The sequence below is a fragment of the Scardinius erythrophthalmus genome (assembly GCF_964197995.2).
Source record: "Scardinius erythrophthalmus genome assembly, chromosome: 15".
In the NCBI taxonomy this organism is placed as follows: domain Eukaryota; kingdom Metazoa; phylum Chordata; class Actinopteri; order Cypriniformes; family Leuciscidae; genus Scardinius; species Scardinius erythrophthalmus.
This window is the reverse complement of record NC_138235.1, coordinates 31,338,770-31,362,655: the sequence shown is the minus strand read 5'-3', so window position 1 is coordinate 31,362,655 and position 23,886 is coordinate 31,338,770. Positions and strand designations below refer to the sequence as shown.

The 23,886-nt window shown below is 36.1% G+C and overlaps 4 protein-coding genes across 5 annotated transcripts; 1 reads left to right on the top strand and 3 right to left on the bottom strand.

Annotated features, from left to right (window-relative positions):
- Positions 1-259: 259 nt before the first annotated feature.
- On the bottom strand, positions 260-6,646 carry plpbp (pyridoxal phosphate binding protein). Its single transcript, XM_081386931.1, has 8 exons — positions 6,512-6,646; positions 5,397-5,504; positions 5,285-5,320; positions 5,128-5,203; positions 4,811-4,951; positions 4,123-4,265; positions 2,410-2,508; positions 260-1,434 (listed from the first exon to the last, which is right to left on the bottom strand). The coding sequence occupies exons 1-8, from the start codon at positions 6,623-6,625 to the stop codon at positions 1,279-1,281; spliced, it is 873 nt and encodes a 290-aa protein (XP_081243057.1). The 5' UTR covers positions 6,626-6,646; the 3' UTR covers positions 260-1,278.
- A 540-nt stretch (positions 6,647-7,186) lies between these two features.
- snrpg (small nuclear ribonucleoprotein polypeptide G) lies at positions 7,187-11,229 on the bottom strand. Its single transcript, XM_081386939.1, has 4 exons — positions 10,766-11,229; positions 10,523-10,545; positions 10,076-10,200; positions 7,187-7,487 (listed from the first exon to the last, which is right to left on the bottom strand). The coding sequence occupies exons 1-4, from the start codon at positions 10,795-10,797 to the stop codon at positions 7,437-7,439; spliced, it is 231 nt and encodes a 76-aa protein (XP_081243065.1). The 5' UTR covers positions 10,798-11,229; the 3' UTR covers positions 7,187-7,436.
- Positions 11,064-15,243, bottom strand: LOC308703448 (uncharacterized protein). The gene is made up of 2 exons (XM_081386926.1): positions 15,052-15,243; positions 11,064-14,326 (listed from the first exon to the last, which is right to left on the bottom strand). The coding sequence occupies exons 1-2, from the start codon at positions 15,105-15,107 to the stop codon at positions 12,820-12,822; spliced, it is 1,563 nt and encodes a 520-aa protein (XP_081243052.1). The 5' UTR covers positions 15,108-15,243; the 3' UTR covers positions 11,064-12,819.
- Positions 15,244-15,909: 666 nt separating this feature from the next.
- Positions 15,910-23,385, top strand: coq10a (coenzyme Q10A). Of its 2 annotated transcripts, XR_014031718.1 has the most exons (6): positions 15,910-16,593; positions 17,578-17,724; positions 18,726-18,918; positions 19,020-19,121; positions 20,534-20,911; positions 22,252-23,385. XR_014031718.1 is itself a non-coding variant. In XM_081386935.1 (5 exons), exons 1-5 carry the CDS (start codon positions 16,454-16,456, stop codon positions 20,699-20,701), a joined length of 750 nt encoding a protein of 249 aa, XP_081243061.1. In that variant the 5' UTR covers positions 15,910-16,453; the 3' UTR covers positions 20,702-22,224. The 2 variants fall into 2 exon arrangements, 1 of the variants encoding a protein (XP_081243061.1); XM_081386935.1 differs by lacking the exon at positions 22,252-23,385 and having other exon boundaries at positions 20,534-22,224.
- Positions 23,386-23,886: the final 501 nt, after the last annotated feature.

Here is a 23,886-nt window from a genome sequence, read left to right as displayed (position 1 = left end):
TGATGTTGAAAATGCAGCTTTGCCATCATAGGGATAAATGTCATTGTTTAATATATTAAAATAGAAAATGGTTATTATAAAGTGTAATAATATTTCACAATATTAGTTTTTACTGTATTTTTGATCAAATAAATGCAACCTTAGTGACTTTTCAAAAACATTTTAAAAATCTAAATTTTTACACTACACACACACACACACACAATACATAAAAGAACAAAAAAAATACTAAAGTTATCTATATATGCCATACAAACCATTTCATTTTCTCTTATTTTATTGCTCAACTCACCTAAATCAAAGAAATATCTACAATTCAACTATCAACTGACAAGATACAAGATGTTATTTGTCACACTTATCAGAAAAAAAGGATGCTATATTTCTGTTTTGGCTTTTCACAACTGACCACAAACAGTGAACCCATTAGTTTGACACACTGTATTAATCCAAAATTTTTAAAATAAAAAAAATGATGTGATTATCCTCTATACAAGCATCTAAGAATCAGAACAATCTCTCTCTTGCATAGTAAATTGCCTCAGACCCTCAGCGTCTTCAAAACTCCATAAAACAGTCCGTCTCTGCACCGATCTCATCGCACATTCCAATGTTCTGTACTGAAACCAATCCGGCTGTTGATCAGTGCTAAATTCAACACCAGTGTTTAGGGTGACATGAATTACTACATGAATGATGTAACATAACAACACTACACACACATACACACTGCAGTCCCGACACATCTCACTGACAGCTTTCACAGCAACAAGTGGATACAGAAGCAATACCAAAAATGTGCTATTCATATCATTTACATTTATGATTTCAAACAAAACAAACAGACACACAATAAAATATACCTACACACTTCTAGGAACAAAAAGATATCCTATTGTTTTAATTGGATGTTAAAATGAGTTACAACTGATAACGTCTAATCTGGCTGAAATGTCAGAAATAATACTTCACATCTACAATTGGCACAACAAAACTGAGCATGTGCTGACCCTGTATCTGCTAAAAATAATCGCAAAACCAAGGCTAGGGGTGGAGGACAGTTCTGGAGATCTTTAGATAATAAAAACACCTTCAGGAAGTAAATTTAGTATTCCAGTTATTAAATTGCACCTCTTTAGCCACAGAAGACCAGGTCAGCAGCATTAGTTAAGACATATAAAGGCCCTTGACTGGTGAATGGTGAGCCCAGTCATTGGGGAAAAAGCCCAAGAGGTCCCACGTTTAGTTCAGTAACCTTTTTGTTTCTCCCCGCGTCATTCAATGCTCTGTGACAGTGAGCCGGTCCATTTTCCTGGCTGCTTCCTCACATACAACCTTTGGCTTTTTCTCTGGACTGGGGCTCGGGGTGTTGGGGTATTCTCTGGTGCCGAAAATAGTGCTGCCGACGCGTATGTTGGTGGAGCCGACCTCGATCTAAATGGAGAAACATTTCAAATGGATATTAAATTGATCAAAAACAACTGCAATAAAGTTAAGTGCCCCATTATGCTATTTTAAAGGATCGTAATTTTGTTTTGGAAGTCTCCTACAGTAAGTTTAAGTTCAAAAAACACTTTCTCATAATGTACATGGCACATCACCTCATTTCTCACAGTGTCTGAAACAGTTCAATAAAGATCTAGTGTCTTTAAACCAGAGGTCTTCAACCCTGCTCCTGGAGACCCACTGCCCTGCAAAGATTATATCCAACCTGCTTCAGCTTGAGATTTTCAAGTTATCTTGAAGAGCTTGATTAGCTCTGGTTTAGGAGTGTTTTATTAGGGTTGGAGATAAACTTTGCAGGACATTGGGTCCCCTGGAGCAGGGTTGAAGACATCTGCTCTAAACCCCTCCTTTCCAAGAGCCTACTCTGCTCTGATTGGTCAGATGGGCCAGTCTGTTGTTATCGGTCTAATGCTTGCAGAGCGTGACAGAAATGAAACTACCATTACCATATCGGAATTTCAGCTCTGGATCTTCCTCAACTCTGGAGTCCTCGTCCTTTGGAAGTGCGTGCAAAGTGGATTTGCAGCACTGAAAACAGCGTTTTCTCGACATGTCGACACCATGAACCAAACTCTTCCAGCCTCATCTACAACTGCTCTTTTCGGGTCAACGTTGACGTTGTTCGCGGGCAGCCAATGAAGACCATAGGCTGGCTTTATGCAAATTTATTACAAACCTACGTCATTTCGAGCAAGAATTAAGACTGGAATTACTGATGACGCATTTCAGGCAGATAAACTCGGTTCTTTCTTTTGGGAGACAATAACTCTCTTGATCTTCGAAACTCTGCAGACCTGTCACATTCACTAACAGCTACATTACTATCCTGAAAAGCATAATGGGGCACTTTAACACTGATGGCACATACAACTGAAGAGTATTTCGAAAGAAAGCAACACCTACCGCATGTTCAAAGTCATTAGACATGCCCATACTGAGTTCAATCTGCTCTTCTGGGATCTTCAGACCCTCACAAACTTCAGCACGATGTTTCAACAGCTTCTACATTCAACATACACATTAATTTACATTTTGCATACTATGTTGTAACATTCTTTTAGCATGTTGCTCAATTGTTTTTCATAATCATGATGCAAGTTGATTTTGCTGATAAACTTCATACACCACAATTTTTTTGCAAAGAAATTAATGCTTTCATTCAATGCTAGTAAAGTGATGGTAAAGACATTTACAATGTTGCACAAATATATCCATCTCAAATAAATGTGGTCCTTTTTATTCAGCTTTCTATTCAAAGAATTTAAATTTTCAACATTGATGACAATAAAAATATTTCTTGAGCACCAAATCATCATATTAGAATGATTTCTGAAGGAAAATGCGACACTGAAGACTGGAGGAATAATGCTGAAAATTCAGCTTTGCCATCACAGAAATAAGTTGCATTTTAAAATTATAATATTTCACAATATTACTGTTTTTACGATCTAATAAATGCAGCTTTGGTGATCCGAAGAGACTTTTTGAAAAACATTTGAATGGTACACTCTTAAAAATAAAGCTTACAAAAGGTGGTTTTTGCAGCAATGCCATAAAATAACCATTTTTAGGTTTCCTAAAGAAACTAGTGCAATGCAAAGGTTCTTTAGATGGTAAAGGTTCTTCATGGAACCACTGATTTCAATGAAGAACCTTTGTTTTAAAGGGTAACTCTCACCAAAATGCAACCTAGGGTCTTTTTGTTAATCTACTTGAGGCAAACTTTCGTTTAAAAGCATAAGTAGAATGGAAACGCCACTTTTAAGTTTGACCGTATTTTCGTTTTAGGTTAAATGCCTTGTGAATGGGGCACTTCTATGACAGCATCAAAATCGTTATTTTTAAAACACTTAGAAGGCTCGACACAACATGAAACTTTGCTCGAAGTATCACCAGGGCCTCTACACATGAACTTGAGCATTGAGAACATTATTTGTGAACAAAGAGTTTACTAAAAAGAAAGATTGTGAACAACTCACTGTGTTTCCGTCCGCCGACATTTTGTCAGTCAAAAATAGTCGATCTCCGTAACAGGGAGGAGAGTAAAGATGTAAAGCTCCTAAAGCTTAGTTCAATATAAATTCACAGATAATTTGTTGTTTTCTCGTTAGTGAAAATCAATATTGACCTTGTATTTGAAAAAGGATACTCATTTAAGAAACAATACTAAAATTCAGAGTCAGTTCATTCGCATTCGGAGATCGACTATTTTTGACTGTCAAAATGCCGGCGGACACAGCTACAGTGAGTTGTTCAAAATCTTTCTTTTTAGTAAACTCTGTGTGCACAAACAATGTTCTCAATGCTGGAGTTCATGTGTAGAGCCCGTGGTGATACTTCAAGCAAAGTTTCATGTTGTATCGAGCCTCCTTAGTGTTTTAAAAATAGTGATTTTTAATGCTATCATAGAAGTGCCCCATTCACTCCCATTCACAAGGCATTTTAACCTAAAACGAAAATACTGTCAAACTTAAAAGTGGCGTTTCCATTCTAATTATGCTTTTAAACGACAGTTTGCCTCGAGCAGATTAACAAAAAGACCCTAGGTTGCATTTTGGCGAGAGTTACCCTTTAAGAGTGTAGTGTATGTTTAAAAGTATGTGAGATCTGACGCACCTGGAAGTCGGGGTTGGGGCCTTCACTGAGGTCGTATCCGTAACGGCCGATCGTCATGAGCCCGGCGAAGTCAAGAGCAGAACACTGAGATACGGCGTGTTTTACCATGTTTACAGTCTCATCAGGTGGCAGGCCATGTTTACCTGATAAAACACGTCCGAGAGAGACTATCATGCTGAGCTTTCAGAAAAACAGTTATCTGATACACTGAGAAAAGATTGCATAATGCTTAAGTGTTTTTGTTAGACATGCGCCCACTGTGACACTGCAACTATCATCCTGTCCGAATGTGAATTATCAAACAACATCTGGACGTTTGATGTCGGCTTTTTTGACAACATCCCATAACAAATCTGGATCCCACTATGATGCTCCCAACTGTGAATCAATAAATTTGACAAACAAAGAGCATCTAATAAAATACAAAGCATCTCAAGTGACTTCATGACACATTTACTAGTGTATTTTAATAATGAACATGAAAGTTGCTTGAGTGACATTTAGAAGAAAAAAATGTCTTGAGCAATAATGGAAAATGAAAATTTATGAGATCTGACACTCAAAATTCTTGTTTAAATCACTATAAATAGGCTAAATACTGCATGCAGATTTCTATAATAGAGTTTTTAAAATGTTCAGAGCTGATGTTAATAGGAAACAAACAATTATTTGGGCGCAGAACACTCACTTTCCTCTCCACTGGTGTTGATCTGAATCATAATCTTTAACCTCTGTGTATTGGCAGCTCTCATTTTTTGCCACGAGCTGTTGACTTTTTCAGCCAGCTTCACAGAGTCGATCGTCTCGATCATATACAGGTTTGGGACTCCTGTGATTGATTTCAATGAATGTGGGTTACACATCAGAATCAAAAACAAATAACCTATACATGTCTGATGCAATCACTATGGATTAACTGTAAAACTAGGCTATAAATGATACTCATATTATAAAGTCAAGCTAAATGCGAATCAAAGTTGACTTTTGTAGAGTTGCTTTGCTCACCCAGGAGTTTGTTGACATTATTCTTTTGCAGATGACCGATAAAATGCCATTTTATTTCAGGACATGACAACACAACCTATAAAGAAGTTTTAGATTGATCAAGACATATGATCAAAACCAACTAAACAAATACATTCAAATTTGCCTGACTACATACCTGGGGATGGGAAGCTTTCTCAACAAGTTCATTTACCTGCAGAAAAGGGGATATTTCATATGAAAAAAATAGGCAAATGCAGTCTTGCATGCATACTTAATCATTTACTCACATAATTCTCTCCAAAGTTTCGTTGTCCATGTTTGTAAGCCTCCACCACCATCTCCGGTGGTTTAGTCTTACTAACTGCAACTAGCCGAGGGGCTATACATGGTAACGTCTGGAATAGAAACGTAAAATACGGTCACTTGTTTATAATAGAGCAGTGTCGGAAATAACATTTTTGTATTAAGGGACAACATTTGCCTCACTAGAATTACATTTTTGGTGCAATTTTTGCTTCAACCATATAAAAGCAAAGTTTGCGGTTCATTTATGTCAAATGCTTCGAATTAATAAATAGTTACAATCAGAAAAATAAATGCTCTGCTAAAAATGGCATTAAATATTTAATTAACTAGATAGGCCTACAGCATTTTAAAATTGAATATATTAAATGTTAATTAAGGATGTTAATATATATTAAATATATACAAAAATAGATATTTTTAGCAGCAGTACTATTTTAAAATGTCAAAATAGTTCATTAATTATTGTTAGTTAATATAGATTACATACAGAATTATAGACGCAAAAATAACAGAATTTGCTTAAATAAATATGGCATGTGCATTAAATTAATACAATAATATACAACTTTCACTCAACTGTTCTTCATCATAATGATTTTGATACTAATTTAACCATCAACCGACTTAAAATGTGCATGTTAATATCTGCTCCTCGTGTGTGCAGTGACATTTTTAATGTAAGGATGTAATATATTACACACTTTAAAGTGCATGTAATTGACGCGTGAGCGTGTCATACAGATTTCATTTGCTGGAGCGTGACTGCTTCAGGAATTTCATGCAACATGCATTCATTCTCACACACACACAAAATGTCCTTCTCCTTGGGAAGAAGTTACACGCTATTCGAATGTTATACTGTCATTCTGAACACGTTTACATATATTGGGTCAAAAAAATTATAAGTTATTCCCTACATAATTAGCTGTCAATCATTCCTCGTTACTATATGGAGCTCGTGAGTGTGTAAAGGTTGAACAGATTACATAACGGTCATAACAACACGAGGAGCACGAGGAGATAATATGATTTTGTGGTATTGCAAAAGGATACTGTTGTTTCATGTCTTGCTCAAAAGAAACCGATGAAAACTGACCTTCGGGCGACGGGAAACCGCTTGATTCACCCGGTCCACCACCGCCTGCAATTTCTTCCCAACCTCCTCCGACATCACTACTCTCCACATAGCCTCAATGCGCGTACATCTCATACATCAGCCACGTGACGTCACGGACTATTCCGGTCAACATTCTTACAAAATAAAAGTCCTGCTTCTGAGACTTTGTAAATAAAATAAAAAGTCACAAGTCGGAAAACTAAGGTATTGTGACAGCATAAAATAAAGAGTAGTAGATATGATATATGTTAATCTAACGTGTAACATTACTACATTTAGAGAATCATATGCAAAGCAGCTTATTTTTAAACAACATATTTTTTCTTATTTAGTAGACTGTATAGTATTTTTATACAGCTTTTATTTTCTTGATCCAAGACAAGGACTGAATTTTTAGTTTTTTAAACTGATTTACTTATTTCTATTCTATCATGTCCTGTGATGGTCAACGAAAATATATAGCTAGGTTAGACAAAGGAATCATTTAAACTCATTTCTTTAAGTAAAGTTCTCAGTTTAACATTTTTATACCATTTGAACTCTTAATAATTCAAGATTATTGAATGGCTTCAAAGCATAAAGTTACTGAGATGGTGAAAAAGTTGGCACTGAATAACACTTGAACATTACACCAATCAAATATAAATACAAAGGGATAATCAAATTGTAGTCCATTTATTCACAAAAATGCTTTATGAATTGTGTATACAAATTTCTACAGACACAAGGCAATTTATAAAACACAAAAAAAAGATGTTTATATAAAACAGAAAATTTTAACAACCAAGGATTTCTGCATTATTATTCAGTCTTCGTTGTAAACCGACATGAGAAACCCATTTTGATATTTGCTGGCTGGATGCAAAAAAAAAAAAACAGAAGGAGGGAAAAGCTGCATTCTTCCTCATACTCGTTCAAGAGCCTCCAACATGATTATACTGTTTCCTCTGATTACCTAAAGAGACACCAAGACAGAAACAGGAGACCATTCATCACTGCACAGATAAGAACACTCTTAAAGGAACACTCCACCGTTTTTTGAAATAGGGCTTATTCACCTTCTTTCCTACATTTAGTTAGGTGGGCAAATGCATTTTTGTCTCAGTGCATGCATTGTTTTAGTTTGACAGGGTCGGCGCTAGCTTAGCTTAGCATAATGAATGGAATCCTTTGTTGCCAGCTAGCATGTCCTTAGTAAAAGTAATATAAAAAATAAAATAAAAACCACCTAATTACTTCTTGTGGCCTGCGTATTCACAACAGGTACAAATAGCGATGCAGATTAACACTAGGCGATTTCCTAGGCAGATATTGACTTGGGACTATATTAGGGGGAAGCACAGGCGAAGCACTGCTACTTGGGCACAGAGATATCACGCCCAAGTAGCAGTGCTTCGCCTGTGCTTCCCCCTAATATAAGCCTTAATATATAAGTCAATATCTGCCTGGGAAATCAAAATCGCCTAGTGTTAATCTGCATCGCTATTTGTACCTGTTGTGAATATCCAGGCCACAAGAAGTAATTAGGTGGGTTTTTTTTTTTATATATATATATCACTTTTACTCAGGACATGCTAGCTGGCAACAAAGGATTCCATTCATTATGCTAAGCTAAGCTAGCGCCGACCCTGTCAAACTAAAACAATGCATGCACTGAGACAAAAATGCATTTGCCCACCTATCTAAATGTAGGAAAGAAGGTGAATAAGCCCTATTTCAAAAAACGGTGGAGTGTTCCTTTAAGCTGAAGCTACTGGAGGAAAGAAAGAAATCTGAAATCCAGCTGTGTGATATATTTAAAATCCATGATAATGTAAACATAACAATAGGACTAAAACCTGAACATTAGAGCAGTGAAACATAACTGTTTTTGTGATGCATCATGGATGCTGATGTAACCGGTTCTACTCAACGCGCTCCGAGCGGGATTCGAACCATGGTCTCCAGCATTGGAGGCGGACGCTCTAACAAGGAGGCTAAAGACCACAACCCCTATCTTCAGGTTTACATGCACAGCGACTACTGGCCTATGACAGTTACAGTGATGTGACCTGATTCTGCATTGATGCATTCATTTTTTTAATGTAATTTAATAGGCCTATCATATACATTAGTGTACTGTTTTATTGTAAATGAAGTACTCTCATTATATATTAATAAAAGGTGGCACATGTCCTTCGGAAGCAAAGCACTTGCATCTGATTTTCGTAGTTAATGCATCTAACGTTTCAGTTTTTACAAAAAGAGCATGAATGAATGAGGAAATGAAGTGCAGGAGATGCTCGCTTTTAAAAAGTGATTAAAGATCACCGTATACATGCACACAAATTTCATCATGTGAAATGAAATAAATGTGTGCAAATAAGGACACAGATACAGTGATACGTCTGGTCATGAACGGGATGAACAGTGATGAATTATTCTGTTCTGAATGTTATTCAGTAGTAGAAAAATAAGATAAGATAATAAAATTCAAATAAGAATGGACAAAAAAGTAACAATGCCTTTATTCTTTCTGCATTAAACTGAGGCGTGTCTTTTGTTCAGAGATTGTAGTGCTTCATCATAATACATTTTTTTTAATACCTTTTAGACCTTATTTCTTCCCCATTTTTCATATAGATCATCAGTTCTGCAAAGCTATAAGCTATAATGCTGATTTGTTGATATTTCTAAGAATAATTTATCAAAACATATTTGATTTGTTCATGATAGTTGTTAAAAGTCTCTAATAAGCTTTTTGTGAGTTTGTCGTCATGTTTTTTTTAAAATAGGTTGTTTTTTTCCTCCACACATATTTTAATATTCATTTGTCTGTATAATGAGTGTTGTAGGTCTTTTTCCACTGCTTTCCACATCCTTTTGTTGAGTCTTTTTCAAATCTGAAGTGTGAACAACCAGTGCTGAAACACTAAGCGCAATCTGACTGACACACACACACACACACACGCGCACAGTGCGCAAACAGAAAGATGCCTCTCTCTTTAGCACTGTATTGAGCTTGAACAGTTAGATGGCAGATGCACACAAATATTAAAAAATATCTGTCTGTATTCACGTAAACAGTCAGTTAACTTATGTCTTAAGCAAACGTAAAATCAGATTTTTAACATTATATTAGATCCGTGCATTAGGTCTTAATATGATGACCCTGCTGCTATTAATGTTAATCAAACAACAAAAGAAAAGAGGGAATCACTCAATGTATTTGACTGAATAACTTTCGTAGCTTTAATAATACATTTTTACTTTATACACTAAAGACTATGCAGTGATTTTTTTTACTAACAAAGATAAAATAACCATATTGTGATATTTAATATAGTAATTAATATTAATAAAAGAACTGGAGGAAAAGATGCATCGTGATGCACCCAGAATCTTTTTATAATTGAATCGTTACCTTCTAAATCATAATCAAATCGAATTATGAGGCAAGGGAATATTCACACCTCTACAAAACATGGTGTAATTCTATACTTGTGTCAACAAGTTATGTTTCCAAAATGAGTTCTGTAATAGATTGTGGTATTGAGTACGTACCACCATCCCAATGGTGTTCATCTGTCCTCCTGGAGCCATTTCTATAGTGTCATCAACGACCAGATTCATGAAGGGATCAAATCCACGCAAGATGCCCTGGACATGACGACCACCGTTGAGCTTCACTGAAAGTGTACACAAAAACATAATCTCCACATAAGAAATGTATATTTGAATAAAAGATATTAGACAGTGATTCTGAACACAGATATTGTGTAGTTTAATAATACATGTAGTAGAACATCCATTTAGATAAGTGTATCATCCACTTTTTTTTTTTTTTTTTTTTTTTACACATTCGCAGTAACGTAGGGTTACAATACAAATACTGTTAAAATCAAATATGTTTAGGATTAAAAATTATTTAGACTTTCAGATACATTTCATCCGTATTTTAGACCTTTCTGGATAATATTTTGGGAGGGGAAACACACGCATTATACTCACGCGAAAGCTTCTTGTCCATAAATCTTAAAAGGAAAGGACAACAAAAAGTATTGTATTTAAACCGTAATACAAATTTACAGATACAATGCCAATACACTACAGACACTGGACAATATATCTGTCCATTTAATGAGAATAATCCTGGTTTCGAAATAACTGCAGACACACTGGCTAAAACAGGAGAATAATCGCAATTTCTAAGACGCTTATGATTCCATTCAAGCAAAGGCTTGAAATACTTACTTTTTCAGCTCAGGTGGATGTGCTTTGCTCATGTTTATTTAGTTAGATCTAATACTTTTGTGAAACAAAAACGTTTGAAACACGTTTCATTCAGCGGATAAAAGAATGCCCGAAGTGCAGGAAGTGTCGTGGGAGGTCGCGGGATTCTAGACCAGTCACCGTGCGCGATATCGCCCCCAACTGTAGCGGAGGACGAACTTCAATAACATTACAGCCGGTTTTAATCAATGTTGTATTTATTTTGTACTATTTGTCATGTTTAAAAGCGACAAAAATAACAACAACTACTACCGAACGTTTTAAACAATTTATTCAAAAAACAATTTCAATTGTGATGAGGTACATTTTCTGAAAAATAAACCATCTCACATCGTGGCTTGGGACAAAGCAGGTGATACTGGAGGTAGCTGCTAGTAAACACACACACAGCGATTAATGTAGAGAACTAAATTCAAAATGTCTCCAGTCTATCTTCATAACTAAAGATTTGAAGGAAAAAATACATATATTTGCACTCAACGTGTACAATGTGAGCCATAAAGTGGACTTGATACAGTGTTTAAAGACAAAAAAACAACAATGGTCAGTGCAAAAAAAAAAAAAAAAAGATAACAAAAATCACTGCGGCCCATTTGCTGTCAGGAAGAAAAAATGTTAGAAGTGTTACATAAAACAAATGAAGATTAAGACCCCCTGATAAAGAAATTAAACAAAAATGCAGTAAAAATAGCCTTTTCCTTAGCATTATCCATAATGAGACAGAAAGAAAGTATTTAAGATATAGGCTACTTGCAATATTTGGTCTGATAGCATAAAATATCATGTATCTAAAACATGTTAATATCTGTAAATCTACACCTTAAGATGTTAGACTATGCACAACATTCAGCAGCAAACCTCTCACTTTGAAATACAAATTCTCAGACTGAGATATATTTTGACTATAAAATGTTATAAGAATAAAGCTTACTTTGCTTCCTTGACTAAATACAAAACAGAAGTTTCACAATGCTTGAGTAGAATGCAATATAATAAAACAGGCCACAAAACTTCAGTAGACAAATCTCACAGATCAGATATTATGTCCCCCAACTTCAGACAACAAGGACATTAATTTAGCTGATTTGGCACTGGCCATTTAGAAAACAGAAGTGCTATATGCGTCAAAAAGAATCAAATTCCCATATTCTCACAGTAATATAATGGATATATGTCTTCTAGGCCTGTGTGAAAGTATGGAAAAATGTTTATCCTAGAGCAGAATCCTAACCTGGAGTAGAAGTGGTTTTAATTGAGTACCCGTATCTGACAATATAATATAGGCTTGTCATTATTAACGAAGGCCTCTATTATTTGTCAGGCAGTTTGGCTCAATGTTGCGGGAGTGTGTTATCCTGTAACAACATTATACCTCACGAACAACAGAAATCAAAACCTGTACAATACTGATAATATTTACCCAAATGCCTGATGAATGTAATTCCTGATAGCCATAAACATCTGCAGAAGAGATTTCCCTGCCCTTAAAGAGACAGTACACCCCCCTCAATTACTTAACCACATGTCTTTCCAAACATATTTTGAAGAATGCTGGTGAATAAACAACTTTGGTTCCCATTGACTTCTACTGTATATATAAAAAACAATGGAGGTCGATGGGAAACCAAAACTGTTTGGTTATCAACAATCTTTTTTTGTGTTAAGCAGTAGAAAGAAAGTCATACAGCTTTGGAACAACATGAGGGTGAGTAAATGATGGCGAAATTTTCATCATTAGGTCGACTATCCCTTTAAAGGATCAGTTCACCCAAGAATTAAACATTTTTCACCTTCATCTCATAAAAACCCATATTCTTTTAGCTTTTTATTTGAAATACACACACACACACGAAAAAAAAAACACATTTTCAATAGCTTTTGGAGCACTTTAATAGTGCTTTTATGCAGAGGCTTTAAAAAAAAGTTATGTGAGAAAAAAATGAAGGTGAGAAAATATTTGTCTTTTGTTTTTTGAGTGAACTATCCCTTTTTTTCTTTTTTTAAAGGAAGCTCTTTCAGTCATCACTGAACTCATCTTGATTCTCACGTAGCAGATGTTTCTGGCAGTGCTCCAGAAAAGTGTCCAGGGCTATGAAGGCCTCGGCACATGGCACACAGTGATAGACTTTCTTTTCACAATCTTCTGGAATCTGAGAGAGGGGAATCCCACCTGCGCACACACTGCAACACCTGTGGACTGGTTGATGAACTCCTTCAGGCACTTCCTCGTGGACTTCCTTGTGCGCATGCAGCGCAGCTTTAGAGCCAAAGACCTGATCGCATGACGTACAAGGATACTCGCCATCCTCGTCTTCATCATTGTCATCCTGCTCATTCCTTTCCACTTCATCCTCTCGCTTGGTTTCCGTCAGAGCAGGAAGATTTTTGGTCCTCGGTCGACCTCTCTTTCGTCGAATTTCTTGGGAAGGTCTGAGATCCTTTGCACCCTTCGGGTCGAAGCCAGCTGCGTCAGCAAGGGGAGAGGCGCAGTGTTTGAAATGCGCCCGGCGCGTCAGATGGTGCAGGAACTCTTTCCCGCAGCGAAGGCACGGATACGTCTCACCTTTCCGCCTTCGCCTGGTGGCTTTCTCAGTGTTCTCCTTTCTCAGAGCTTTCTCCTTTATTTCACGACGGTGTTCCTCTTTCCTGTGCCGGTGGAGCAGCGATGTCTTAGGAAAGGATTTGTCACAGGAACGGCATGGAAACAACTTACTTGAGTGGAGAACTTTCTTCTTCTTCTTCCTGGCTTTCTCAGTGTTCTCATTTCTCAGAGCTTTCTCCTTTATTTCACGACGGTGTTCCTCTTTCGTGTGTTGGAGGAGCAGTGAGGTTTTAGGAAACGATTTGTCACAGGAACGGCATGGAAACGTCGTCTTCGTTCTGCTTTTCGTATGTGCGGGGGAAAAGCGCATGTGGCAGGAGAGTCCAGCAGAAGAACGGAACGTTCTGGAACACACAGTGCAAGCAGAAAGAGACGCGCCGGCGCTCGGAGACGGTGGCAAGGACGGTTTGAGAGTTTTTGAAGGCTGACAGCCTCCGGCCTGCTGGTGGTGCAGCAGCTCTTGCTTGTGGCTGAAGGCTTGTCCGCATGGGGCGCACGCATAGGGGCTGTTGTCCTGACTGAAGGAATCTTCCGGGCGATGTGGGTCTGAAGGTTGGCTCCCGCAGGAAGGGCACGGAGAACTCCTCATAGGTTTCCCTCTGCACGTCTGGCACATAGATGAGGAACCAGGGCACTTGTGTAGCTGCAAACTAGAGAGCAAAGCAAACTTTTGGCCACAGCGTTGACAGCAATGGAGCTTTTGTAGGGCGAGCTCTTTTTCCTGGTGATGCACAAGGTCGTTCAGTTCGGAGAATTCATGGCCGCAGTCCTTGCGGATGGAGGAAGACGTCTGTGGTTTTGGTTTATACTCCATGCACGTGATCAATTGAGCCAGTTTGGATAAAGTGTCTGACATGGGTTTGGACCTTGTGGATATCTCGTCCCCTTTTGCCCCATTCCAGTGTACGGAATCCATATTCCTGTATGAAAATACAAAAAAGTGAATTAATGGCATTCAGTCATAAATCATTTAATTTCCATTTTATTTTTTTAGTGTTTTTGTAAGAAGGCTCATCAAGGCTGTATTTATTTAACCAAAAATAAAGTAAAAATAGTAATATTGTGAAATATTACCACAATTTAAAATAACTGTTTAGTGACACACTTTCATTCAAAAGTTTGAAGATAAAAAAAAACGTATAATTTTATTCAGCAAGGACATAATATATTAATTAAAACAAACCGTTATGTATAATGGAACATAAGATTTATATTTCACGTATATGAACTTTCTATTCATCAGAGAATCCTGAAAAAGTATATCAGTTTCCACCAAAATATCAATTAGCAAAATCTATATTCAACAGTGATAATAATACGAGCCATTATTAATAATTGGGCACCAATAATAATCGATAATAACTGAGGACCAAATCAGCATATTAGAATGATTTCTGAAGGATCATGTGACACTGAAGACTGGAGTAATGGTTGCTGGAGTAAATTAGTATACAAGTTCTTAAATTGCATTGCAAGAACAGGTTTACATAATTGACAAGGAAAAAACGATAAAAATAGTGAAACAAACGGATATGCTTAGCTATATACTGTAGACACTTAGGTAAACTACATGGAGCATTAAAGCAACACTGACACAGGAAGAGTTAACTAGCTGTCTTGCTACGCTGCTGACATACAAACTCACCCGCTCGAGGACTTTGTATCACTCAAAATGTTTTTTTCGCCCCTCTGTGTGGACATTTTAGCAGAGGTTTTTTACGTTCATGAACGCAAAATGCACGAGGTCTTGAGGTTAGACGCAAACGGACTTTCGGTTTAACTACCATGCACTTCTACCGAACTAGTTCAGGCAGTTTTAAAAACTACAACTCCCATCATCCCATATGAACGAGCTTCACATGCGCTACTACGATTTATTATAACTTTTTTAATAAAATAAATTCAATATGACCCAAGAAACGACTTTCTTATAATAATAATAATAGAAATGGCTTACACGTTTGATTATAAATTATTCAAAGTGCAATTATCAAGTGCTCAACAGTGCAGTCATTACCTATAATTATAAAAATCGTTTTTGTTAATTGAAATATATATAAGTATAATATAAATATAAATATAAATACAAGTATTAGTTTAAAAACTTAAACTACTAAAACTGAAATAAAAAATTGCCAAAAAGCACATAACAAAATGACTAAAACAGAAACTAATATTAACATAAAATACAAAACTAATTCAAAAATCAATAAATACTATAATAGTCTATATTTACAAATTTTAAGGAGTAACATCTCTATTTTTTATGAATCTAATAAGAATGCAAGTAGCATACTTTTATTATGAAATAACATCGTCCCCTAGTGAGTTGGAACGAAATGACACCTTTTTATTACGATTATTAATATCAGTTCGTTAATGTCATGGATTTTTATCTACATATATCATCAATAAACACTATAATGTCTATAATTTTAAGTTTTTAAGCGGTAACATTTCTATTTTTATTAATGTGATGATGAGAACGCAAGTAGCAGACTTTTATTATGAAATGTGCTCAAACCGCACAAGATCGTCCCCTGGTGAGTTGGAATGAAACTACACCCCTGGTTTATTATGATTATTAATATTTGTTCGTCGATGTCATGGGTTTTTATATACACATATCATTTATTACGATGATTTAAACAGAATTCGCCAGTTTAGAATTGAAATCATAATATTTTTGATTGTATGTGACATTCTGTCCTCCTCCGGTCCAGTTGGCGGCAGCTGCACCTGTCCGCAACGTTACATCAGAACAGTGTGTTCCACACACCGGCAGCTTATGAAGGCTTCACCGGTTTAACCTCAATCGGTTTCGGAGGAATCGCAGGAGAAAGGACTATTTTTTCAGTAGATGATCATCTTGAAGTCGAAATATGATACTTGCAACCAGCGCTCAGCGGGGATTTGGTCATTAAAAAAAGCCAACTCAACTAACTTAGAGATGACAGCGCGCGTTTGTTTATCACTGCATTAATCGTGTTATTCAAGATTAGTAGGCATAATTTTACACTCATTGGAAAGGTCACGCTATTTTATTGATGGCCGTGTCAGGAGGCGCCCGGCGGATCCCGATGGGTGTTCGGACATTCAGTGAGTTTCTGGAAATAGCGACTGTTGGTCCGTGTCGCTCCAGCAGCCCGTTTAGATGCAGAGAGAGAATACAGCACTGGTCCATCAGGTAAAATACCGCACTTACCTTTCATCAGTCCGGTTTAAATTACAGAATATATTTTAGAAACGTACAAATATTATATACACACCACAAAAGAGGCTTTTATTGAACCATTGGCTTGCCACATCGCTGAACAAAACGAGGTGGGAAACACCTCCCCCCACAAAATTACCATGGTAAAATTTCCGCTAAAACACTATTAGAATTGTTTGTCAGTATTATTTCAATGGTTACCCCTATTTTACACTACTGTATGTGTGTAAGTTACCATAGTTTCAGTACCTTAATAATTAGGTACTAAAGTTACTGTTATAATAAAAACACTGTGACTATTAAAATAATAAAGAATAAATAAAATGACAGAGATTCTTAAAGAAATGTATTCTTATACTTGGAATCTTACCATGGTTGGGGGAATGTTCTTATATTGCGTAATGTGACTGGTTTGTGGACATTTCATCATGGTAGTTCCATGAATACACTAATCATAGTGGTATAACCAAGGCTTGACATTAACTTTTCTGCTCACCAGCCACTGTGGTTAGTGGTTTAGCCACTCAGTATTTTCACTGGCCACAATTTTGACATCGATACCATGGGGAAAAACTTCCATATATATATATATATATATATATATATATATATATATTTTAAATTATTTCTGCTGACACACAGAGCCATTACACTGTTACACATGCGTTTCAGATATTTCAATATCGAAAAATCTATATTTTTGACAACACTACGTTGCACCTAGTTCATTTTTTCATATGCCTTATTAAAATATTTTAATTGAAAAATTTATTTATTATATATAAAATTCAACCCTCCAAAGTGGCTAGTAGCAGTGAAGTCCACCCGCATTTGTCGGGTTGGCCGGTGTTAATGTCAGTATAACCATTGCAGAGCATGTTTGTACCATGGTACCGTCACAGTACTGCATGCACTGTATTTAACAGAATCTTGTGTCTCATTTGTCCTCTTTGTCAGACACCTGTCCTCCTGCGGGATCCTGATGACTCGCTATCCTCGCACGCTCTGTCTCTCTGAAGTGGATTTAACTCCCACTCCTCACAGGAGATCTTTCATCAGCCTCACCAAAAAGAGAAAAGAGTATTCAGAGAGGAGAATACTAGGGTAAGTTGACTTCTACCCTTCCCTAACTAGGCTAATGCTTACCCCAGTGTCTGATCCTGAACAATAACCCCTTCTTCTTTTTTATGGAGGAAGGCAAGCATTATATATTGATCTAGTGGAGGCAGGGCAGCTGTGTAAACATATATCCAATACAGTCAGGGACATAAATACAGAAAGAAAATATGACTGAATAAAATAAATAGTATTACCAATAAAAATAAATTACAATACAAACATACAATAAAAGCAATAAGTACAAGACACATTTATAGAATTTTCATCTGTTTATTTTGTGTATTTCATTGCAGCATTTTTCAGTATTTTAAATGTGTTTTATTTTTATATTTTCAGTTTTTTAGTACTTCACCTTAGTTCTTAGTTTAGTAGGCTCAGTTGACCCAAAAATTACAAATTGACCCCCCTCATGTCGTTCCAAACCTGTATGACTTTTGTTCATTTTCGAACACAAATGAAGATCTTTTTGATGAAATCTGAGAGCTTGCTGTCCCTCCATTGACAGTCTACGCAACTACCACTTTAAAGGAGTTGTTCACTTTAAAATTAGCCCATGATTTACTCACCCTCAAGCCATCCTATGTGTATATGACTTTCTTCTTTCAGACGAACACAGAGTTATATTAAAAAATATTATGGCTCTTCCAAATTTTATAATGGCGGTGGATTGCAACCAACAGATTAAAGGTCAAAAACATGTATCCATCCATCTTAAATGAACTCTAAATGGCTCCAGGGGTTAATAAAGGCCTTCTGGAGCAAAACGATGAGTTTGTGTAAGAAAAATATTCATATTTAAAACTTTATTAAGTCAAATAACTAGCTTCCGGCCAAACGAATATGGACTAAACCGCTCAATTCATTTTACGATCACTTTATAAACTTTTTTAAGCGTCAAAGTGGTAGTTGCGTAGCTGTCAATGGAGGAACCCTTTAATCCCTTTAATTTTGAAATTGGAAAGATTTACCTGTGATTTGGTCTTTAGGTTCTCGATGCAAGAAATGTATGATGTGGTAGCCAATGTGGATGACTACAAACACTTTGTACCATGGTGTAAAAAGTCCCAAACCATCATGAAAAGGGCCGGTCACGCCAAAGCCCAGCTGGAAGTGGGCTTCCCTCCGGTTGTCGAACGATACACTTCTATGATAAGCCACGTCCGTCCACATCTCGTCAAAGTAAGTCGTCCTGTGTGTGCTTTACAACACCTTCAGTGCTATCACTGAAACACAAAGTAAGAATTCATGACTAATTATATTTCACCCCCATCCCGTTTCAGGCGGTGTGTTCGGATGGTAAACTCTTCAATCACTTAGAGACAATATGGCGGTTTAGTCCTGGTATTCCCGGCTATCCTCGCACATGTACTGTAGACTTCTCTGTAAGTACCAATTACAAACTTCTACATCTAGGTAACCCATCGCTAAGCTCCACCCTAGATATCCACCATACTAAGCTTATTGTTACTAGGTCAAATATGTGATAAATAATAGTTTTTTTTAACAATCAAGCATGAAAACCTATTCTAGTAGATCCCAAAAACAATATTAAGACTTTATTTAAGGGCATACTATGGCAGAAGTGTTATTTTAGTATCATTAATATAACACTATACTATTTATTAGGGGTGTGACGAGACGCTTAGCTCACGAGACGCGAGATTGAGTTCAGAGACGAGATTTTTGCACAGTATTATTTTTAAGAAATCCTCAATGACAAAATTCATGACTGGAAAAATAGTCTGCAGGTGCATTTTGAAATGTTTGAACTAATCGTCTTGAATGAATGAATGAATTTCGGTTATGCATTGAAAGACAACAAAATACAAGAACTGTAAAAGTTTTTGCCACAAACTCAACTGACTGGCTTCTCTCCTGCATGATTTGATATGAGTCTCTTCAGACCTTACTGTACATGAACAGTACTGTACAGGGAGCTCGCGTTTTACTTTCACTTTCGAATTTGCGATCGCACGTACTCTGTGTATAGGGAGCGGTGGCGTTGAGCACGCATTCATTTATCAGATGCTTAGGCTCTGTTACGCAACAAATCCTCCACCATGGTCATGAGCAGAGCAGATTTTACAATAATTTACAATTGAACTGGCCGTTATCCAACTGAATTAAAAAATATATATGTCTATAAAAAAAGCAAAACAACTGTGGAGGCTCAATGTAGCGGTGGCGTATCCTATGCTAATTTCACCCTCACTCTCCGTCATGGCAATATCGCGAGACAGCTTTTCACCTTGATGAGAAATCTCGTCACATTTTAATACTGCATCACACCCCTAGTATTTATTAATATTTTTAATTAGTCATTATAATATTTTAAGTCCTTGTTAGTTTGAGTAATTTAGTTATTCGTATATATATATATATATATATATATATATATGTGTGTGTGTGTATATATGTATGTATGTATGTATATGTATGTGTATATATGTATATGTATATATATATACATGTCTATTATTTTATTTTTTTATTGTTTATAGTGTTTTTAGTAATTTTAGTAAATCTTTATAAATGCAGCTAAACCAAAATAAAACAAGTTAAAATTATTATTTTTTTATGTTTATTTCAATGTAGTTATTGTTTATGTCTACATTTTCAAATGTTTTTCAATAGTTTCAGTTTTAGTTAACAATTATAACACTGGTGGACGGCAGCAGTTTCTATCTAGGATGGCTCCGTTCAGTGATGTTTGATCAAAGAATCAGTGTTTGTAAGGAAGTAAACCTACCATGTGTGTAAATGTCTCTCTTTCTCTGCCCCCCCCCCCCCCCAGATCTCGTTCGAGTTCCGTTCACTTCTGCATTCGCAGTTAGCAACGGTGTTTTTCGACGAGGTGGTGAAGCAGATGGTGGCCGCGTTTGAGCGGAGAGCGTGTAAACTGTACGGGCCCGAGACGAGGATACCCCGTGAGCTCATGTTTCACGAGATCCATCAAACGTGAGGTGCATCGTCACACTGGACTCGTGTCTGCATCTGGAACTCGCAAAACTCTTTAGATTATCGCATGACAAATCACATCACTAGATTACATTGGGATGGTACGATGGATACCATTTACTTATAGATGATATTTCAGTTCATTTGAGGTATCGCACCTTGAACATTGCTTTTTGACTGAATGAAGATTAATTGATTGCCGCAGCTCTGAACGGTAAGATCAAACACTCGAACGTTTCATTATGGTTTCATCTCGTTTACATATTCTTTCCTGCTATGGGTTTGTTGGGGCCAAATGTGAAGAACTTATTACTGAAACTGAAAGGGATGTTTTAGGTGAAATCTGTCGCGCGCTGTTGATTACCACACCAAATAATTTCGGTTTGTACCTTTTTTTTTTTAAATCAACCAATAAAACACAGCACAACCATTGTTTACTTGCCTCACTGCAAATGCATTTGACGCATTTTTATGCTTTTAAGTCAATGTTATTTTCTGTGGTAATCGACAGCATGCGAAAGGCGCGGATTAACCCAGAATATTCCTTTATACAACTAGATATGAACATAGTGAGAATTCAAAATGCTTGAATTTGAACATGCTTGCAATGAGTTACTTGACTTTCACACTGCACTGAATTTATAATATTCATCTCAAGAAGTCGCACTCGAGGTTTGAGACTTCAATCACAACTGTAAATATAACGAACATAAATTATACGGTTAGAGTGACGTCATATTTCTCCCACCTATATATTTATGCTTATAGACAACGGAAAAACTTGTTTATAGAAGTAGTGTATTGTAATGAAGAATTCTAGTTAGCATGCTAACTCAGGGCTTTGGAGAAATCCAAATGGAAGAAATGTAGGAAGACAGCCTGTTGTTCCCTAATAGTGATCCCAGTTTGTGCCTGTTCATGTAGACTGTGCCATTGTTTGTTTTGTTGCTACATCAATGTGTTTAAACACTACTTTGTTCATTTGAAATGCTACAGTATGAGCTGGTAAATACAAGCATAGTAAACGTTTTTTTGTTTTTTTTTTGAATGCTTATTTTATGAGATTTTATTTTGAGCCATTTCAATGCCTTATCTAAGTGTTCATGGCATGTATAAATGACTTCAAATAACGTTGTCGAGATGTCGATTGAGTATCAGACGCCCGTCGAAGAGTCTTCCATGGAAATAACGTCACCATCTGTAGATTTCGTGGGTGTATCATCAAAAAAAGACCTTGTTAAATGTCTGTTAAGTGAGAATGTTTGGTTGAACAACTGTGAATAACAACCAAAGAGATAATCAGTGCTTCATAAGAGCAAGAGCACAGTTTTAGGAACAAATTCTCCATGAAATGAATGTTATCTGTTCAGTAAACCTTAATTGTTGTCAGTGTTATAATCTTGCACAAGCATTTATTTTAATTTGAGAATCTATAAATTTATTTCAAAACCTAGAATTTGTGTGTGTTTTAATTGAACTGCTTGAGAACAGCAAAGTACAACTTGTTGGATTTGGATATGCATTGACCCTTTTGTTTTCTTTCTTGCCTCTAAGTTGAAGCACATTGCTAGCTCACCTTTAAGGACAAAGGTCTCCGCGCTGAGGAGATACAGGAGTACTTGTGAAAACATAAGTGAACGGTGAACGCCAGGGGACAAAGAATACAGCGTGAAGCTGGCAGTGGAGGTTGAGGAAATCTGAGTAAGGTGCTGGTATCTGGGTCATGTATTTATAACGGCGTGAGAGACTAGTGGAGTTTCTTATTCATGCTGCCTTGATCTGAAGATCTTTACACGGAATTCACCATTAAAACCTAACTTGAATTAACCAATCCACTATCTCTTTCCCCGTCAGCAATATATCAAAAGAAAAACAGTTTTGAGGTTAATTGATGGAATTTTGTGTCTCTGGAAATTAGTGATTTATGACATTGTATTATGTTGAATATCCAAGGTTTTGTCTATTTGCTAATGAGGGATGTGTAGGGAATTTTTTAGAGTAAAAGTTAGTATTTATTTTGAAGTAAAAAAATAAAATTAGACCCTTGGGTAAGATGACCCCCCCTGAATGGGCACAGAAGGCCTATAGTAGCATTTTTTTATTTAACACATTGTAATTAATGGGGTTATTATTTAATTAGATGTACACTTCAGATATCTTCACTTTCATTTAAACCTATAGGTTAACTGAGTGAACTCGTTCAATTTGATTTCACAGTTTCTATTATGACATCTCTTCAATTCAATAAGTAAATGTCCATATGCCTGTATACAAGTCATAGAATCATTTTTCTTTGAGAAACTCTTACTGGGATTCTGCTTTGTCTGTCATCGGTTATTCAATTATTCAACTAAACTGTCAAAATATTTTTTTTAATAAAATAGTTGATTTAGGATTTTACATTAATTCCAATTTAATAAATATATAAATAAGAATTATATCAAAAGTAATTTATACATTCTGTACATTTTTAATATTTGACATTTTGTGCTATAACATAAAAATTTGCAAATGTTTTTCTATTTATTTCCTATAATAACACATCATCACCCAGCACATGCAAACTTATCTAAATATGTTAGTTTTAGAAGTAAATCCAAATTGATCTTAGGAGGGGCACCTCTCCCCATGTAACCCTAATGACTCCTAGTTGCAGTTACTTATTGTTAGTAGAATGTCTAAAGTGGACCATCAAAATAAAGTGCTACCATATTTTGAATTAGCATTTTTTTCATTTTCAGTTATAATTTTATACTTTGTTAGTTGTTTTTATGAAATAGTCTAAATTAAACTTCAGTAAATCTCAGTAAGTTGTAAAGGCAACATTTCTAAGTTTTTCATATATTCATATTTTATTTCAATTACTGACATTTTTAACATTTTAGTTACCAATAACAAAACTACTCTAATGTTGTTTTGTTCCCAATGTTCTTCAAAATATGTGTTCTGCAGAAGAAAGCAAGTCTTAGAGGTTTGGAGTGACATGAGGGGTGAGTAAATGACAAGAGTTTTCATTTTTGGGTGATCTCTATCCCTTATATTTTGGTTAATCCTTTAATCCTTTAGTTTAGATGTTTCAAAGCTATCGAAATATGGCATTTCTGTTTGACTAATTTGAACATGTGCAAATATAATGAATATTACTTTAGAGTGGACATTCCAAATATATGAAAATTATAAAGCAATATA

Excerpts from the sequence above, each read along its gene's own strand:
- LOC308703448 (XM_081386926.1), bottom strand. The coding sequence starts at position 15,107 with ATGTCCACACAGAGGGGCGAAAAAAACATTTTGAGTGATACAAAGTCC. Across the intron at positions 14,327-15,051 it reads GATACAAAGTCCTCGAGCGG|GAATATGGATTCCGTACACT; the intron begins GTGAGTTTGTAT and ends ATTTTCATACAG.
- snrpg (XM_081386939.1), bottom strand. The coding sequence starts at position 10,797 with ATGAGCAAAGCACATCCACCTGAGCTGAAAAA. Across the intron at positions 10,546-10,765 it reads CATCCACCTGAGCTGAAAAA|ATTTATGGACAAGAAGCTTT; the intron begins GTAAGTATTTCA and ends TTTCCTTTTAAG. Across the intron at positions 7,488-10,075 it reads TGAACACCATTGGGATGGTG|GTAATCAGAGGAAACAGTAT; the intron begins GTACGTACTCAA and ends GTGTCTCTTTAG.
- coq10a (XM_081386935.1), top strand. The coding sequence starts at position 16,454 with ATGGCCGTGTCAGGAGGCGCCCGGCGGATCCCGATGGGTGTTCGGACA. Across the intron at positions 16,594-17,577 it reads ATACAGCACTGGTCCATCAG|ACACCTGTCCTCCTGCGGGA; the intron begins GTAAAATACCGC and ends CCTCTTTGTCAG. Across the intron at positions 17,725-18,725 it reads TCAGAGAGGAGAATACTAGG|GTTCTCGATGCAAGAAATGT; the intron begins GTAAGTTGACTT and ends TTTGGTCTTTAG.
- plpbp (XM_081386931.1), bottom strand. The coding sequence starts at position 6,625 with ATGAGATGTACGCGCATTGAGGCTATGTGGAGAGTAGTGATGTCGGAG. Across the intron at positions 4,952-5,127 it reads TAATGTCAACAAACTCCTGG|GAGTCCCAAACCTGTATATG; the intron begins GTGAGCAAAGCA and ends AATCAATCACAG. Across the intron at positions 4,266-4,810 it reads CAACACCAGTGGAGAGGAAA|GTAAACATGGCCTGCCACCT; the intron begins GTGAGTGTTCTG and ends GTGTTTTATCAG.